Here is a 20,549-nt window from a genome sequence, read left to right on the forward strand (position 1 = left end):
TTTAATATATAAATCAGAACATTTTCAATCAAAAGTTAATGGCTTAATCGATAATAGAATTTTTTTTTCTTTTTTGTAAAAATGCACATTGCCTTTCTTAGTCGATTATTTAAGTAGTTCATTCCCTCTGCAATGCAGGAAAAGCTTATTTTACAACTGTAGGGAGCCGTTTCAAGTCTATACACACAAGAATAGTTTACCGTATGGTGCTTACCATGATTTGCATATTTTAACCTTCATTAATTGTTTCGAGTACCTTCACTGTTATTTGCTGTTTCTTTTCTTTAATCTTTTCCTGATACTTGATTTGAATATTTAGTTTACTTCCACTGTATGGTAAGAAAAAAGAAAAAACTTAATTTCTTCATACTTACTTTAGGAATTTAAAAATCAAAGAAATATACAAATAATCCTATAAAATTTGAAATTACTCAAAAAACGGTACATTTTCTAAAAAAAAAAAAACACGAGGAGATGAGGAAATATTAGAAGCTAGTAGTTATTTTGAAATGTGAGTACCTGGCAGAGTGTTTTGGTAATACCACAGCGAGGAGTTTTTGCTTTTCAGAAGAACATTATTACAGATTTCATAGAGTAACATACATTGTGCCATCAAGTTTATACATATTATAGCAAATGAAAAGTAAAAGTATCAAGCCTCTTTGAAAAACGATTCTATTCAGGATAACACTAATACTAAAGCTGCCAAATTATTGCCAATATCAATATCTTTCTGGTCTGTATGAGAGGAAGAAAGCGATGTAAGAACCCACAGAACATCAGCAAGTGCTATCAATGCTATGTCTATGTCCACACTGATGAGTTTCAAGAAGATGGAAGGCTCTTAGTTACTTGAGGTAGATGCTTTGCCACAGGTTTCTGACATCATTCATCCAAAAACCTCCAAAAAAAATTGGAGCGGATTAGTGATTTGCAGAATCACATGCAAACCGTAGGCAAGATTTCAAAGGCAAGAACAGCATCATGTATTTCTTATGCATAGAAGTTAGCCAGGAAAGCTCTTAAAACTCTGTACGTTGAAAGTCTTAGAGCATGTGGGACCAAGACTAAAGTTTGGCTTCTTCAGTTGGAGGTCTGTTAATGTCAGATATTTTTATTTGATGTCAGTTATTTTTAATTTATGCATGTTTATGTTTTCCTCTTTAGGAATAGATGCAAAGAATACATAAAGTTACATTTGTATGTATGTGTATATCTCTATGTCCACATGTGTATTTATGCACTGCCTGTGTATGTTTCTCCTTAATGATTTTCACTTGTTATTATTTGAAAAAATAACTAATTAAAATGCTAACCTCTCATTTTCAGAATAATTAGGCTGGCTACTTGCCTCTTGCACAGATATCCGTGTTGTCTCGTCTTTTTGTTGCTATATTTGTACGATTCCAAATATGAATGTTCTCTTCTTCCCTCTAAAGCTGTTTTAAAGCTGTGTTTTTCAACTTTCAGCTGTTCTAGATAACTGCAAGTACTAAATTTCCATTTTTGAATTTTTTAGATGCTTTGCTCTTGTAAAACATTTATTTGTGTCAAAAAAATTTGGTTATAGAACAAGAATGCACAATGAAGAATGGATTACTGTGATTTTGAACTTCATGTATTTATTTTAATTTGTCACAATATTAATACCGAGGTGCATTCAAGTAGATACATGCTATTTGTATTGGGATGAATAAAAAAATAGAAAAATAATCTTTAGTCTCTTGAAGAATACTTTTTATTTCAGGTAAACTCTTTATTTTGCAACTTTCCTGAAACAATTTATTTATCCATAATTGGAGACTGTACATGATACTCCCGCCTTTCCCCATGCATGACCCAACTATGAAGAAATTTCAGTTCTCTGAGGCAAAAAAGCTGACAATCAGTAATTTCCTGGATATGTGTATCTGCAATGTTAAAACTATTTTTATATTACTAAATGGAAGAACTTTACGTTAGATAAGATGATGTATTAAATGGATATTTTATCAATATCCTATAGAAGTAAGAATCCTTAATATGATAAATCCTTAAACAGATAAATTATAGAATAGACTTGGGTTATATCTCTTTAGTCATTAAAAACAACACAAAAAAATCATGTAATAATTTCTTTATCCACTGCCCTTCCTCATATTTTATCTACTTATTTTCATGTTCTATTTGCGAATATAAGAATACTAAAATGATATTGTTAAGAGTGGGAATCAGTATATTGTAAATTTAATTGCATAATCACATTTTTCTTTCATGGATCATTGTAAGTTGCTTGATATGTGGTAGAAAATACATAAAGATAGAAATACTTTCGATATGAAGTATGATGTTGGTTTTTCAGGTGCAGCAGCTGAATCATATGGATGAAGTATGTTATGAAAATGTACTGAAGCAAATAATGGCTGGACACCAGGTATTTATTTTTTGCTTTAGTTTACATTCAGAACACGTAAAGAAATCAGTTTTGATCATTATAACAATGTATTAACAGTTTTTATTATTGTATTATTATTGTTATTTTGAGATATGCCACTTAGGAGGTCATCTCTGATCTTGAAAACATTTTATAGGAACAGCATGCAAGAAAATCTAAACAGGCTAAATAGTATTGGCTTCTAGCTAAGGTGAAAATTCCTGGTACTTTATATATCCCTTAACTAATTAATGTATGTTTATGTCATTTTTTTAAAATAACAATGCATGTGCTTTAGAGACCTAACACTTAGGTACACTTAATGATTAAAAAAAGAAAAAATATAGCACTTAGTTGTTATTCTTAGCCTTTCCCATATCTTTCAAATTCTATTATCTCCTGTTAGCGATGAGGGCTGAGAATTATGCAGAGTGTTCAAGACATGGTGCACAAGGGATCAGCGTCTGTCGTTTGAAATATCCTGGGATTTGTGTTTTATTTTCTTTTTAAAGGAAGTAATTCTTCATTTTGCTTTACAATAGAGGTTTCTGCAGTGAATTTTCCAGTCTGATATTCCCCTTCAGTAAGATTGTGGGCTTAACTCATTTGCTTGAATAGTTTATCATTCTGTTGTTATTGCGCTCCTGCATCACCCACACACAACGTCTCATTTTTGTTAGAACTTTGCACATGCAGCAGCGTGAGCAGCAGTGGTTGTAGCAGATACCTGTTCGGAGCGGGAAGAAAAGCTAGTGCACTGTGATCCTTGAAGAGGCTTTCACTAAATAACCTATATGTAAAAGAGGGAAACTCTTTCCCACATAGTCCCACTAAGAATTTCACATTTCCCCCTTTTCACATAAAATTCAGGTTGTGGTGTTTTTTGAAAGATGAACAGTGGATTTATGACTTGGAGGGATAAAAAAACTTCATCAACAGCTTCTTAGTCCTCCTGCTCTCCCAGTTTTAACACCATTCTTCCACTTACCTTCTCTTGTTTATAGCAGTTACTGTTGTTACATTCAGAAAACTTTCGTGAAGATTGCGTATGAAAATGATATTTTCCTGACTGAAGACTGTTAATAAAATTTGTTGGCAGTACCAAGGAAACTTTAGTTTATTTTTTCCTCATTGTCAATTGTGCATGTACCTTACCAAATTCCTAACACTGTTACTTATAGTGTTGCTAACATTTAGTTGTTTAGTTACAGTTAAGCTAACATTTCATTGCTTATCTGTCATTTCTTGTTATGATTTTATGTATTTTCACTTGCTGTAGATAAATCTACAAGTAGCAGATTCTTTAAATCAGTATGTCTAAATGAGTAGCATATCTTGGATTCCCAGCAGGAAATTGCGTGCTTTTCCAGTGTATTTATTGCAACTTTCTTCCCCTCTCTTTTCTTCACACTGAGGAAAAAACTGTCTGTAAACATATGTAATATTATTTGAAAAATTCAAGTGCAATAAATTCTGCAATTCTAGCAGATGTTTTTGTAGCTTTCCTTGAGAATAGTTTTTAGTTCCTGTACTAGCAGCTGAATGCGTGAGTGTTTTGTTTTAAGGCATGACATACAGCTGAAAGAGGTCAAGTGAAGAACTGCTGTCTACTTAATGTTACAGTTTCAGCAGCTGACGCTTTTGCTGATCTCAGTTTCTGAAAATTATGTTCTCAACTGACAACCGAATAAGGACTGTATCTTCAGACAAAGTAGAAGGGTGGTTTCCCTTCCTATATAAATGTTGATTTGGTTTCAGAACGCTTTGGTTAATTTGATTCAATTGATTGTAAATGTTAAGCATTTTCCTTCCTTGAAAATGTTTGTTTTGCTATGTTGCAGAACTTTCTTAAATACAAGTCTAAATACCAACCTGTTACACTGGACCTTTCTTCAGAGTATTTCAAATGTATTGGTCTTGATACTTATGAAACATTCATATCCTGAAATGAATGATATACAAACATTGGTATACAGTCTCTGACAATGCAGAATCAAGCATATCAGCTTATTATATAATACAATTAATTATAGTATGTAGGATTGTACTACATACTGAAAATTAGAGATTTTTCCTTTTAATGCATGTGCAATGATAAATGATCTGTCTAATCATTAAGCTAACTGCATATGTTAAAAAAAAAAAGGTGCAAACCCAAAAATATCTACAATTAAATTCCTACCCCATAGTGGAAGATTAATATTATGAGTGAATATGATGAATACTATGCTAGGAAGGTTTTCTTTAGTGTCTTTTCACAATTTTGAGAATAGTCTTTGATCTTCTAAAGTTATCACCTTCTTCCAATCTTCTTAATTTTTGGAAGTCCATTACCTTGTGTCCACGTTCATGGTAGTCTGTAACCATCATGCTCTGTTACCTTTCTTAACTTGAGTTATCCTCGAAATTTGTGTTTATTTACATTCTCTGTGTGTAAAGTTTGTTTGCTTTTTTAAAAATCTGTGGTTATTTCTAAATATACTTCTTAGAAAGATATATTAACACATTGCCCTCCCTAATACTTCAGAAAAAAAAAAAAATCCGTGGCAGTTGTATATCTGTATGGAATTCAGGAAATGGTTGGAATTTTATAACTATTCAGGGAGTAGTGTGTGACAGACACAGATCTCATTAGGAGTGCTCCAGAGAGCCAAAAACCTACCTGTTCTAATTTCTACTGAAACACAGGAAAGAAATATCAAAATCAGAGAAAAAGGCTTTCCCGCTTCTAAAGTTCCATTAGTTAATGTGCACTTTCCTGTGGCCATCAAACTTGCACAGTGTTGTCTCTTTTAAGATTCTTTACCAGAGTCTTCGGAATGACTTAATAAATTAAATTCAACATTGTTTTTGTACAGTTCTGCTAACTCATTTTCAAAGAATTCTGCCATGCCAGAACTGAGTAGTTTACTCTTATGGAAGTCACGCTGGTGTGCCCCTGTCATGTTATAGGTTACAGTGTAATGCTTGACTGAGGTTACATGTTCATGTGTTTTAATAGATGTACGTGTGTTTTCATTTTTTAAGACTAAGGCTGGTAGGAGGTAGTTGTGTTCTACAGGCATGTGTTTTGACAGATGGAGAGAAGTTTCTTATGTTGATTTTTCAACAGTCATCCTCTGCAAGACTTCAAGCTCTTCCTGGCTACTGGGAAATTAATAGTTGGTGATTCAGCCTTTAATTTTGATCCATCTGCTCAAACTAATGAGATATCTCATTTGTAGGCTTCACTTTGAATTACTGAATGCAACTGAAGCTATAACATTTGTCTAAGAGCACAATTCTCTTGTTTAACTTGAGGAAAGATATATTGATAGATGGCTTACCCTACTGAGTTTCCTAGGGTTTTTGTTACAGAAACTTTATCGTGACTGAAGAAGTAAGATCAGAAAATGTCCCAAAGGTTTCCAGGTACATTTAAGTCAGTGTGCTCTTGTTGTAGGATTACTAACAATTTAGATCTTCATTAGAAGGTTTCTCTGTCAGATCCTCTTAAAACTGCTTTAAGTGAGAACTTCTAGTGCTATTAAGTCTACTTTCCTAGGACCACCCTTCTGTGCTCGATATTAGCTAGTGAATATTTGTTTTCATGTCGTACTTTGAATTTGCTATGTTCTGATATTATCCGAAAAGATGTTAGATCCCTGGGACTGATTTACACTTTTGGAGTTTTATTTCTACCTCTTAATAAACCAGAGATTCTTTAAGCAAATTAAAAAATGAAACAACTGAAATTACACACTGTTCATCAGAGAATATGACTCCACACTCAGTTGCAGGTAGGGTATTTTTGCCAGCATTTATCTTCTGGGATATTGTTCTCTTGACGACTGGGCAAAGCTCAGTCATTGAAAATTATCATTACCTCAGAGTGATTACATCTGTCTCTTGTCAGGCAGCCACCAATAATGGCAACAAGTTCCAGGGAGCTGGTAACTCCTTTCTGAGGCAGCCTGTAGAGAACCTTGTGAGACCAGCAAAGAACATATGTATCAACATAACTTCTATAATAAACTGAAACATTGCATTAGTAGCTAGTTTAGGACAATATGTATCATAGGCTGTATCTTCACAGTGTATGAGGGGGAAAACAGTCTTGACATGTTATGCTTTGAGAAATAACATTTTTCGGAATTTTGAGAAACAACAGTATTTTTAAGGGTTTCTTATTTCTTCTGAAACATATCATATGTAAATTTTAACTTTACATTAAATCCCCTTATCTAAAAAATGTGGAGCTGTTGCCCTTTGTCAAGGTTCAGTTGCTTAAGCTAGTATCCTAGGGCATTAACTCTTTTTGAGTTAATTCTGACCATTGCCGCTGTTATATAGGTTCATGTCCATTATATCTCCTGCTGTTGCTGACCTTTTGCTGTTTTATCCCATTACCTTGGTTACCGAGAGATGATCATACGTTTCTCTCATTGTCCCCATCACCTCTTAAATACTTTCGCTGTTATGAATTTGTCAGAACCTTACTGCTATCTTTTCTTTTTTTTTTTTTTTGGTGGTCTGACCATTCTTCATCAAAAAAAAAGTCAAAACTTTAAATTGCATGAGATTTCTTGGCATCTTGTTTATTTCTTGCATTATGAATTAGAGTTTCTGAAGTTCTTTGAAAGCTTTCAGAGGAAGTACTTACTCAAACTGCGCTCATAAAACTCTCTTGGTTTTGCCACATTCCCCAGACTGCTCATCTCTTCTGTTTCTGCAACCTTTTCATTTTCTTTTTCTCATAGATCATTTTTTTTGATATTACTTAAACTTTCAAAAGAAATCCTGTGTTCTCTTTGCCCTTGGTATTGTTTCAGTAGGTCTCCCATATTTACTCTCTGCACCTTACTTTCTTCTCTGGGTTTTTTTCTGACCTTTGATACTCTGTTCTTGTGCTTGTCTTCAGCCACGGATATCTAAGTTTCCTTACCCAATGCACTTTGCTCGTTTGCCAATTTGTTCTTTTCATTACAGTTTTCAACTTGGAGTGCCTTTGGCATTATCCTGTCTGCTGAAACCTCTTTTCCGTTTTAAGACAATGAAAGTCTCTGGTTTTCCATGTAACTATGAGATGATATATTGTCTGTTTTAACTTTTCTTCCACTAGCTCTGATACTCAGTGAAACTCTTTGAAAGTTCATTTTCTCACTGAGTTTGGTATTTTCAGTTCATGGCAAAAACTGACTCTTCAGTGGAAGTTCCAAAATCTTTCTGTGGTTCTCATTGCCCTTGCTGCCTGTGCAGGCATTGAGGCTCAAGGTGTCAGTACTTAAATGCTGAGGAGTCATCATGGCTTTACAGGAACTGGTTTCAGTGTGCAAGGAAGAGCTTTTCTGATGGCCAGAGTTGCCAGGTTGTCTGTTGGATTTTTGAAACAGTAAATAGCTGTTAAAAGCCTCACCACAACATCCAAAACAAATGCAGTAGTAGTATTCCTTCGTATTTAGCAACAACTCTGGTTAACTTGAGTGGAGCAGACTTCAGGAACTGTAAACCAGTGTGGAGATATGGCAAACTTTTTAGAATTAACATGCTGGAAATATTACTACTGAGGCTAAAAATGTAGAGAAAAGCTACTTAAAAAAATAAACAGTCTTAAACAAACCATCCATTCTTGATGATGTGCTGAAAGTCATGATTTCAGACTGCCTGTTTTATGCTTATTTCAGTTCAGTTTTCTTAACAACCATCTGAGGAAAAGTGCTTTTCAAGTACCTTTTTAATTTCTGAGCTTTTCCTCTCCTGATTTGAACTGATTTCTTAGGTTTAGCTGGCTGCTTCTGTCTCACCATTTTGCTTTTACAGTGTTGTCTCAGCTGCATCTGATACACTTATGACAAGCTTTACCTTTTATCTTTTAAAATGAAATTTGGAAAATTTTTTTAATGCACAGAATACAGCCATATATACTTGTTAAATTTTTAATTAGTGTATGCATTGGGTGCTTAGTATGCAGTTTTCCGGAGACCAAGCTTGCTTTATTAATTAAAATTTATGTACTTAATTAAAATGTTCTGTACCACTGTTATGCATTTAGTTCATTAGAAGTAATATTGAGATGCTATATTTTTTTTAAATCTGAGAAATGTTTATAAGTATCACCTTGCACAGATTTTTAATATTTTACTCTTCCAAATCAAGATTTTTGATGTCACAGATCAGAAACAGATTACACTTGAATTTATATATTCAAAACTGGTTCTGTGCTATGTATTGCACATAAAGCATTCACTTCGTCTGTAATTGTTCTCTGTTTGCATTAATTTATTTGAACTTTGCAGTACTAAGAAGTGTCATCTTGTTTCTCTTACAATGCTATCTTAAACCGAAAAAGAAACACTGAATAGTTATTTTAAATCTATTATATTAAATTGTCAGAAGTGAATTTGACAGGTATTAATTTCATCTGTAAAAATGATGGATTAAATTTCTTTATTATCAGTTTTCCAGCAGTTATTTGGTTACAGAAGCCGTGTGAAGATAAAAGTTTAATAAGCTTAGTTAATGCAACTGTTGACAATGCTTTTATAGCTGTGTCGTGTGATAAGATTTCATAAAACAGTATTTTCTTTAGAGGTCTCTCTGGAAGTTAGTACCTTGAGAATTAAGCTTGCCCTAGTATTTTTCCTGGGTGAAATAGTGTTTATAGCACGCTTTGGACAAATAACTCTGAAAAGATACTAGTTTTGTTAAAATATATTCTGTATCTAGATTTTTTTTTCCTAGACTTCCATCTTATTGCCTAAAGAGTTTCTTTTAGTCTTGAGTTTTTGTAACTCTGTCTGTACAGATTGCTTGTACTTCAGCACCTGGAGTAGCTTATTTGCATATATATGTGTATGTATTGCTTCTATCTTTGTATATGCACACATGTATGTAGGTATATAAAAATACACAAATACAGAAGGTAAAGTGGTCCAGCAGGATAGCTGAATTATGGCTCATCATTTTGGATGTTATTTCTGTGTCAGCTGATTAAGTGAAGACTTGAATACTTTGGATAGATTTATGTAGAATTTCTTTGCAGTTTTTGCACAATTAGGGCCCATTTGTATGTATGATTTCTTTAACAAAATCACAAGCAAACTAATTCAGTGATGGTACACTATTTTTATGTTCTGCATCTTCATAATTTATTTATGCACTTCATTTCCACAATAACTGCCTTTTGCAATTTTAAGGATATAATTGTTAATATAATCTTATGTCTGGATGAATGTAATTTTGTGTCTTACTTTAATTAAAAATACTATATTGATGTGCTGTGTAGAAGTTACGCTTCAAAAAAATATTATATACCAGATGTTTCATGTTACTGTCAAATGGGTGTATGTACTATTTTCCTCTATATTTCTGGTCAAATCTATTTGACTTCAAACATTTAATACCTTGTCAGCTGCCTATGTGAACAGCTGAGGAAATTACTGGAAATGGATTCCCTAACCAGTTATGTATATTACAACTCATTATTCTTCAATTGGGTAGCATTCTAAGTGTCTATATGCTATATTTCTATGCCTTATGCTAATTTTTGCATATATGTTTGTATTTATATAGTAGCTTGTCTGTATATGGGTACTCAGGTGTTCACAATGAATTTATGTGGGCCGGAAGCACCAATTTAATACCATTCCATTAATTATGAGTTCACAAGGTGTTCAGTTTATGTCTGTAAGTCCTCCACAGCTGCCCAATGATGTCAGTATTGATAATACAACTGTTTAAGGTAGCAAGTGCTGCTATTTAGAATGATTATTCTTCCGATATTATGAACGTACAGTGAATCATTAAAACAAAAAATCAAATTTCATTCCAAATAAGTAACTTCTCATACCCTAAAATTACATTTAAATGAAATAATAAGCAGTTACATCTTGAACCAGTTGGCCTTACGTGGGTGACCTAAGTGTTAAGCTACAGATGTGGCTTACAAGTGTGGTAGAGGTGGCTTGACTAGTCTTGCATCCTAATGTGATGAGCTTTACAAGCTCTGTCTTAAAAGCTTTTTTTTACACATGGGACTGCAGACCATTAGTTGTCTAGAAGATTGTGGGAAGTTGTCTGTGGATCCCTGTCAGCTTCATATTGTTCTTCAGTAAGAATTTAATGGCAAGGATAAATAATACTCCAGAAGACATATTGAAGATTGTCAGTGATTGAAAGCTTTTCAAAACTCTTGCTCTGTAGCCTTGAAAGAAATTGATCTGTGTGCTTAGTTTAACATAATAGGTAGTATCAACTAGTAAATTTGATTATTGTCAAAACTTCTGTAAATTATTCAAAATATAACAAGATAACTACTGTCCACCGAGACCCTGTGCCTATCACAGACTTTTTAACAGATGTTACCAGAGAATCCAGTAGTAGTGTCATTAGTGGGTTTTAATTTGAAAAATACAGTAATATAGGATGATATAGAAAATAAGTTATTTTGAGGAATCCATGAAGATGGGAAATAAATATTCTTTATTAAGACACCAAGATGCATCAGGAAATTCCTTTGACTTTATACCTCTATTCACTTTCCAGAGTATGAGATTTCTCACATATGTAGTGCTCTGATGTTGATAGTTTTGTTTGTGGTTACTGAAGAGATGACTCCAGAATATGTTATATTTGTATATTGTCATGTATTTAATTGTGAGGTATTCATAATATTCTGATTTAGGAGAGGATATCTTGAGAAGTGCTGGGTATATAAGGTACATGCTTACGAGGGACATTGTAATTGTCTTAGCACAGTTTACTATTGTTTGCAAAATATTGCATAATTTAAATTCTTTGTAACTAAGTTTCGTATTAAAAACATTGCTAATACTTGAAGTTGATTCTTCACTTTAATGATGTAGAAAACCTGTTGATTAGGAGCAAAAAAGCTTCTGGATAAAGGTCTATGTTTTTAAGTCAGTACTGATAAGAAATAAGGTAGAAAACCTGGCTGTTCTGGTCTTTAATTGTTTAGTAGTTTTATTTATGTTACTGAATCTTATAAAACCAGAAGATAGAGAGGTTGACATGGCAATTTTCTTAATCTTTTTACTTGGGTAAAAAGAATAGAAATAAATATGAAGATTTCTCCAGTGTCCTCTATGTTTCTTTCCTTCATTAAAGCTGAAGAGAATCTGCTTATGAATACTGGTTCCTGGGTATTTTTCCATATTATGGATGGTATATATATAAGTATAAATAGTTGTGGAAACATAAGAGATAACGGTAGACATGACAACTCTTACTCTGGAGTGATATATGTCAAAAATAAAATTTATGATAATGTGGAAACATTTTATTATACAAACTGAAAATAGTTATGTCAGAACAGGATAGAGGGAAAGGCTCAAAACAAATTGTTGCATGATCTTGTTTTTCTAAAAAAAAAAGATGCAGTGAAAAGCTGCTTATAATTTTCAATAATAACTGTCGTTCAAGTCCATTGGCATCTGCAAAAATGTTGTTAACTGCCTAATGACATATATTTGCATAGTAATAGACTAGCTATTCTTCCTTAATTTTCTATACAAGAATAGATATTGCTATTTCTATTTCTATCCTGTCAATTAAAATTCAGAATAATTTCTAATACCTGTAGAAGTTGGTATTGCTTTTTTCTTTCTGAATAATTTGCCCTCTACTTTAATTTTCACTCTGTTCATTTTTCCTCTGCATTTTGTCATATATTTGACTAATTCTACAAATCGAAGATAGCATAGATCCCATTATACTGTTCTGAAACAGATTTCCTTTAGTGTTCAGAATCCATGTTTAAGCATTGATTCCTTAACTGAGCATTTGTTTTATAGGCTATCTAATATAATTCAAAATATAATAAAACAAGATCTTAAATGCAAGTGCTTGACATTTTTAAAGTAATTAATAATTTAGAACCTCCTAATGTAAATTAAATCAGACAAACCAATCAGCATACATTAGTGGAAAATGTGTATAACTTGTATAGGTATAAAGGAAGGGTCATGAAGTTTCATATGGGCAAGTAATTTTTACTCAGAAACATCCTCCTGTTAATGCTGCTGCATACACACTGACTGTCCTTCAGTGTAAAGGTTTGATATCATCAGTCTCTCCTATTTTAACGCTAGAGGCTTAATGTCAGACTTATGGGTCCGGAACTGTGTTATCCGTAGCTTTGAATGGAAATGACACCGAACCTATAAAGATACAGGACTATCTTTCATTTTTACATAGTGGCAGAAGACTATGAAATTTCCAATGACTGGAAAGGGGAAACATAGCCCCCATCTTTAAAAAGGGGAAAAAAGAACACCCAGGGAACTACAGGCCAGTCAGTCTCACCTCTGTGCCTGGCAAGATCATGGAGCAGATCCTCCTGGCAACTATGCTAAGGCACATAGAAAATAAGGAGGTGATTGGTAATAGCCAACATGGCTTCACTAAGGGCAAATCCTGCCTGACTAATTTGGTGGCCTTCTATGATGAGGTTACAGCATTGATGGATAGGGGAAGAGCAACTAACATCATCTACCTGGACTTATCCAAAGCATTTGATACTGTCCCACACGACATCCTTGTCTCTAAACTAGAAAGACGTGGTTTTGATGGATGGACCACTCGGTGGATAAGGAATTGGCTGGATGGTGGCACTCAAAGAGTTGTGGTCAACAGTTCAATGTCCACGTGGAGGCCTGTGACGAGTGGTGTTCCTTGGGGTTGGTACTGGGACCAGTGCTATTTAACATCTTTGTTGGAGACATTGACAGTGGGATCGAGTGCACCCTCAGCAAGTTTGCAGATGACACCAAGTTGTGTGGTGTTGTGGACACGCTGGAGGGAAGGGATGCCATCCAGAGGGACCTTGACAGGCTTGAGAGGTGGGCCTGTGAGAACCTCATGAAGTTCAGCAAGGCCAAGTGCAAGGTCCTGCACATGGGTCGGGGCAATCCCAAGCACAAGTACAGGCTGGGCGGAGAATGGATCAAGAGCAGCCCTGAGGAAAAGGATTTGGGAGTGCTGGTGGATGAGAAACTCAACATGAGCCGGCAATGTGCGCTTGCAGCCCAGAAAGCAAATCGTATCCTGGGCTGTATCAAAAGAAGTGTGGCCAGCAGGTCAAGGGAAGTGATTCTGCCCCTCTACTCTGCTCTTGTGAGACCCCACCTAGAATACTGTGTTCAGCTCTGGAGTCCCCAACATAAGAAGGACATGGAGCTACTGGAGCGAGTCCAGAGGAGGGCCACGAAGATGATCTGAGGGCTGGATCATCTTCTCTGGGCTGGATCATTACCTCTGCTATGAAGACAGGCTGAGAGAGTTGGGGCTGTTCAGCCTGGAGAAGAGAAGGCTCCGGGGTGATCTTATAGCAGCTTTCCAGTACCTAAAGGGGGCCTAGAGGAAAGCTGGAGAGGGACTTTTTACAAGGGCATGTAGTGATAGGACAAGGGACAATGGATTTAAACTGAAAGAGGGCAGATTTAGATTAGATACAAGGAAGACATTTTTTACATTGAGGGTGGTGAGGCACTGGAACAGGTTGCCCAGAGAAGTTGTGGCTGCCCCATCCCTGGAAGTGTTCAAGGCCAGTTTAGGTGAGGCTTTGGGCAACCTGGTGTAGTGGAGGATTTCTCTGCCCATGGCAGGGGAGTTGGAACTAGATGATCTTTAAGGTCCCTTCCAACCCTAACCATTCTATGATTCTATAAGATGCAATGTCATGTTTTACATGAGCATAACAGGTTGCCTCTCTGAAATGCCTGCGCACTGCTATGTGCAGCATGGAACAAAAAGGAGAAATTAGGGATCTGCATCCAGTTCCTGAGCTAAGATCATATTGAGATCAGAGATGTGGTGCGATAGCTCACATGACTGAATGCTGCAATGGGTGGAAACAGGCTCTTGAGCAAGGTCAGGCCAGGACAGCAAGAAACTTGCTTGTATGTGAAAGCATAGCAGGGATACCTGGAGCTCTGCCTAGGAATGAATGATGAACCAGCCTAGAGCATAGGAGGAGAATTAGCCAGCAGATAGACATAAGCAACATTGCTACAGACCCACTGATCAGGAATAAAGTAGATGAGGCTTCTTCTAGTTGTCTGAAGAAGACCTCGCGTTCACTTTCCATGGTCTTCTTGGGGAACTTTACTACCCCAATATGTGCTGGAGGAACAATACAGCAGGGCAAAAGTAATCCAGGAATTTTCTGGAGTGCATCGATGACAGCTTCCTAGCACAGTTGATTGAGGAGCTGATGAGGGTTGATGCTGTGCTGGATCTTGAACTTACAAAAAGGGAAAGACAGATTGGGGATGTGAATGCTGGGAGAAGCCTTGGCTGCAGTGACCATGAGATGGTGAAGTTCAGGATTCTGAACAAGGCAAAAAGCTAGACCACAGCCCTGGGCTTCAGGAGAGCACTTGAGCCTTTTCAGGGATATGCTGTAACGGGTAGTCCAGGAGAGCTGGTTGATTTTCAGGGATCGCATCTGTCAAGTTCAAGAACAGTCCATCCTGATGTGCAATGGTGGCCTAAGGCCACCATGGATGAGAAAGAAACTCCTGAAAAAACTCAAACGTGAAAAAGAAGCATATAGGAGGGTAAAGCAGGGAGAGGAGACCCCGGAGGAATATGAAGGCACTATCTAAGCATGCAGAAGTAGGATTAGGAAAGCCCAACCCCATCTGGACATGAATCTGGCAAGAAGTGTAAAGGGCAGCAAGAATGGCTTCCACAAGTACACCAGCAGCAAGACATCAACAAGGGAAAATGATGGCTTTTTGCTGAATGGAGCAGGAAACCTAGTGACAAATGACATGCAGAAGATTGAGCTACTCAATGTCCTCTCCACCTTGGTCTTTGCTGGTAAAATTTCCCTACAGGAATCCCAAAGTTCCTGAAACAAACGGGAAAGATTGGAGCAAAGACTTATCCTTACTCTTACCCTTACATAAATCTATGCAACCTGACTGGAGACAACACACATGCTGAAGTAGCTGGCCAATGTCATTGCAGAGCCACTTAAGAAAGTCCTTGAAAGACCACAGTTATCAGGGGTGGTTCCTAAGAATTGAAAGACGGCATATTTCATCCTTATCTTCAGAAAGGACAAGAACTTGACTACCAGGAGCTCAGTTGAGGTTATAATGTTAAAATAAAGGGAAAAAAAAGTCAGAAGATGAGGAAGAAAATTTATCAACTTCTAGTTAAATTCCTTGGTCACACCATGCTAAAATGTCTTGTTAGATATAATCCTAAAAAGTCATTTTAATAACTAACAGTAGTAGGGCCATTTTTTGTGGTGGAATCTACCTTTCATGAATGATTCTGTGCTCCTTTCAAATCATTTCCTGCCACTTGGAAATCAGTGAGATAGTTTTCAGAATGCCTAGAAATTATATAGAAACAAGAAAAGGATATGGTTTTATATATAGATATATATATATTGTTGGAACTATTTGGGACTATTCCAAATTTATGTCTTTTGCAACAAAAATGCTACATACTTATGACACCTACAAAAATTTTTTTTAAATGGTGGTAGTTCCACAAGTTCTGTGTTCAAAAGTCTGTGGTTAAGTGGCAAGATCTTTTACTAGAGACGATGCAGCAAAGATAGCAGAAAGACAAGGAAAAAGGAAGAAAATAAAATCAGGAGGAACTAAGTTTATATTGAGAAGTAGAATAAAGTTACAGGAATAAAGATTGGAACAAGACGGAGCAGGAGATGCATCAAGGAGGAAATGAAGAGAAATGAAAATTAAGAAGAAGAAAGATGGTAGTATTTCAAAATGTGTATGGTAGTCGAGCCTTTTTTATGGATAGATTTAGGACACAAAAGGCTCAATGAAGGAAGGACAGGTAGGAAGAGAATTAAGAAAGTACTTCTCATATAATGTCCTTACCATAGCTTTATACGTAGAATTTAATGTGCAGTAACAAAAATTAAATGGAACTGTATGGTACAATATTCATTAGAGTGGGCACTTCTTAAGTAAAAAATACTTTTCCACATTAAAAGAAATACAAAAATTAAAATTATAGGACAGATGTCTGTAAAAAAAATAAATGAGATAAACGAGCAAGTGCACATTACAATAGTAAAAATATCTGTTAACTAAATAACAGTTAATACCCTTAAAAGCTGGTGTATCTAAATAGAAATATAATTAGATAAGTAGCTATTTTAAATAGAATTAACTTAACAGAGACAGCAATTAACGGTGATCTATCAAGAGTTCAAAGTATATCACATTACAGTACTGATTAGCCAATGCAGCATTATGGATTTCTTTATTTTTGTTATTAGTTAATATTTTCTGTTAAAATATTGTTCTTCAGCAGAGTTTACTGAATGTTTCTTTTGAATGTACATATGTTTTAATGGTGACTCTTTAATATCCCTGAATATTTTTTTGCATTTTTGACCCCTCAAGCTTGAAGAAAAATTCTTGCAGTCTGCTTTTAATTTGTGAAGAATTTTCTATACAAAAAGACAGGATATAATATCTCATTAGAAGTAGTTTGTAGACAAGTTAGTAATCCTTGAATTTTCTGTAGTGTAAAAGAAGATCTTAATACACATGCAGATTATATCAATATTTGTTTTAAATACAAGAGGTACTAAAATGAATTAAAGTAATTAGAAAATATATTCAAATTCTTCTGTTTCCTTGTTAAGTGACACAGCCTGTTCAGCTTTTCTGTTCCCATGGTGTTGTTTAATATGTGAAAAGACTTTAATGTCAAAATACAAAATCTGCTAAAATAAAGATTTCTACATTAAACTTTTTAAGCTTTAGTATAGGTCACTTTATTAAAATTCTTATTTCATATACTTCATTGCAGTTCTTTTAGTTAGTAGTTCTGGATAGTGATCTTCATAAGTTATTGTGGTATTATTGAGAGGAAGGGAAAATCACTTTTATACACTGTCATGCTATCGTTTACATCTGGTAATCAAGACATTCTGATTTTGCAATGAGTGTTTTTGATCAAGAGCTATTAGTGAGCTGCATATGTTGTTTTCATTTATATTTTGCATGGAATATACTTTTCATTCTGTAAATGTTAGGCACTGAAATTTTGAACTGTGTCTTGGAAGTTGGGGAGAAATCATAATACGAGAGAGAAACAATTTTATTATTCCTTAGAATGAGGCTAGACATTACTGAGTTGTACTTAGTCTGGGAGATGGTTCTGTTTAATGAGGTGCAAAGGATGACATTTTTAACTTAACTAGGTGCAGTCAGCGCTCCTTGGAGAGAAGATTTGAAACCTTGTTAGGAATTGAGTTTTGTAAAATACTTGGAGGAGTTTTGATGCTGACCTGAAGGGAGAAGACGGTTGGATACATTGATCGCTTGATCATTTTCAGTAGAAGTAATACCCAGGTCAAGAACAGGCTACAGCATAAAAGAATACATTATAATGATTTAGCAGGGTGAAGCCAAACAATGTCTTGAAGCTGAAATAAAATATGTATACTTGTCTCTAAACTACAGAGTTAATATCAACATTGCATTAAATAAATTCATTCTTTCATCTTAATTTCCTTGAAAGATGTGATGCAAAGTGGGTGGCAAAACCTAGACCTGCTGTCCTCAAGGAGAGGTGTTAAGTAAAACGGAGATGCTGAACTCAAGCATTTGAGTGACCAGCAGTCTAATAACAAGATGGAAAGATACCTGAAAGAGTCAGTGGGCTTCCTCAAAAAGATGAAGGCACCATTTTGGAGTTATCGTAGAGAATGTTAGTTTGAAATACATATTTTCCAGTAGCAAAAGTTAGCACAAGCAGCTATTCTGTCCCAGGCAGAAGAAAGGTGTTTCAAGGGATTTCAAGTACCTGATTATAAATTTTCACGAGTGATATGAATGTTTTTAGACTGTTTTGTTGTGCGTATATGTGGTGTGTTTTTTCTTTCTCCAAGTGAAAGTATAAGTCCTACTAACGTCTAGTTACGTGTCTCTGATAACAGAAAAGTACTGATTCTCTTAGGTATTTTGAATAATAGCACACTTTTCAGTGCTTTGGTAAGATTCAGTAAGATTGCAACCTGGAATATGCAACTCTTGGGGAATTCAAGCACTTCCTATTGTGAATTTTAAACGAAGTCTTCAGTGAAAACCTTTGATCTATTTCATACTTTAAGAAAATTCTGGGGAGGTAACCCAGCTAGAAACATTTGCTTTCTCCTTCATTGTATGTTTTGTATTATTTAAAAGCTTTGGTTTCAGGAGAGCAGCAACAGACACTTTCAGCACTATGGCTACATACAGCAGTTAGCTTTGAACTGCAAAGTGCAGATCTAATTACACAGCTTGCAGCTGTGGAACCGCTTCTCTCTGTTCTAAATTACTTTTCCTAACTTATTTGCATAATTTACTGCTCAGAGATTTTGCCACTGAAATATCATATTCTCTGACACAGTTAGGACAGGCTAAATTAACCCTCTTAAGACTACATTCTTGTCTCACAATGTATTTGGTAAATACTTTGCCAGCTTCCTTAGGAGAAAACCATTCAAAAAGGTATTTTATGTCAATTTTTAGCTAGGGCTGTTTCTTCACAAACATATTTGGTGATGTACAGAGATTACAAATAACTATTAACCTTAAGATTGGGCACTTCTAATCAGCTAATAAAATGGTCTATATTTTTTAATCGGACTTGTCCCTCTGCCTCTCTGAGATGTTCTTTTTATTGTCAGCAATTTGTGCAATCATTTTAAATTTAAAAATATGCTCAGGTGTTGATATGTGATCATGAAATACATGAAAGTCAATGAATTCAAGTATGCATTATTAGTTAAAAGACAGTGGGAGGTAAATTTCGTAAACAGAACATGCTACACATCTGAAAATTAGGTATCTTTCTGCAAGAACTGTAGAAAGGCTTCTGGGTAGAGAACAGTTATAAAATGCTTGTTTCTTAGTTATTGTTTGCATAATAAGGTCTTACATCATTCTGAATGAATCATTGCTATGATGTCAGACATTTTCATTCAATGATTCTGGAAGAAGAAGCTATATAAAAAATGTTAAGAGAATATCAAATGTGTTCTTCGACTAGGAAATATTTTGAGGGGTTTTGTGGGGTTTTTTTCTTTCTTTTAGTTCATTTAGTGCAAGAGATTTAATACGTTAAAGAAATAGTTCTGTGTCGGTACACATCTTCATTGCAGAAGATTAAAACCATGTGATGGATACAATAGAGAGTGATAGAAAAATAAGAAATGGTCTGTTATGCAGGACAAAGAAACACTTCACTAAAACTTAGATTTTGTCCCTGCCTCTCACAGATTATGGCTGATATTACAGAAGCTGAAGCTGCTGCAGTAAAAGTCTTCAGAAGTACCTACTAATCAGGACTTCTAAATTTTGAGAATTATGATATAGGAAGCATTGATCTGATGATTAAGAGTATTTGGTGAATTAATACTGAGTTAATAGGAGCTCTGCTTTGAGTTTATCAAGTCATGTAGAGTAAGCAGTATATCCCACATCTTTAGTTTCACACTCAGTGAATACACTTAACCTTAGTTTCACTTGAAAAAAGGGAATATGAGGAAACAATGTATTTTTCTCGGTGTTATGTAATCCTGACTTCTTGTAATGATTAACTTCACAGCAATGAAGAATTGGTAATTCTTGAGAGCAGGGTTTGATCAGAGTACATTACATAAAAGAAAGTAAAAACTAGATGTTGATTTATTAATTGATAATAATTGATTTCATAGATTTCATAGATTTCATAGATTTCTAGGTTGGAAAAGACCTTAGAGATCATCGAGTTCAACCATCCTTAATCCCCATTAAACCATATCCTCAAGTAGCTCATCCACCCTATTCTTAAACACATCCAGGGATGGGGACTCAACCACCTCCCTGGGCAGCCTATTCCAGTGGCTGACAACCCTTTCAGAGAAGAAATACTTCCTAACATCCAACCTGAATCTCCCCTGACTAAGCTTATGCCCATTTCCTCTTGTTCTATCACCCATCACTAATGTAAAGAGCCCCTCCCCTAACTCCCCACCATCTTTTCTCAAGTATTTATAGGCCGTAATCAGGTCTCCCCTCAGCCTCCTCTTCTCCAGGCTAAACAGCCCCAACTCCCTCAGCCGCTCCTCATAAGTTTTATTTTCCAGCCCCTTGACCAGTTTAGTCGCCCTTCT

General features: G+C 35.3%; 1 protein-coding gene across 2 annotated transcripts in view; it reads left to right on the forward strand.

Moving 5' to 3' along the window:
• Positions 1-20,549, forward strand: part of ASCC3 (activating signal cointegrator 1 complex subunit 3) — a 280,986-nt gene that overhangs the window by 117,385 nt on the left and 143,052 nt on the right. For both annotated transcript variants that reach the window (XM_086631271.1, XM_086631272.1), the window contains exon 13: positions 2,342-2,413. In XM_086631271.1, coding sequence (XP_086487397.1) covers positions 2,342-2,413 — 72 coding nt within the window. The remainder of the gene's footprint in view (positions 1-2,341; positions 2,414-20,549) is intronic.

This window comes from Tauraco erythrolophus, chromosome 2, assembly GCF_009769465.1.
Source record: "Tauraco erythrolophus isolate bTauEry1 chromosome 2, bTauEry1.pri, whole genome shotgun sequence".
Lineage (NCBI taxonomy): Eukaryota > Metazoa > Chordata > Aves > Musophagiformes > Musophagidae > Tauraco > Tauraco erythrolophus.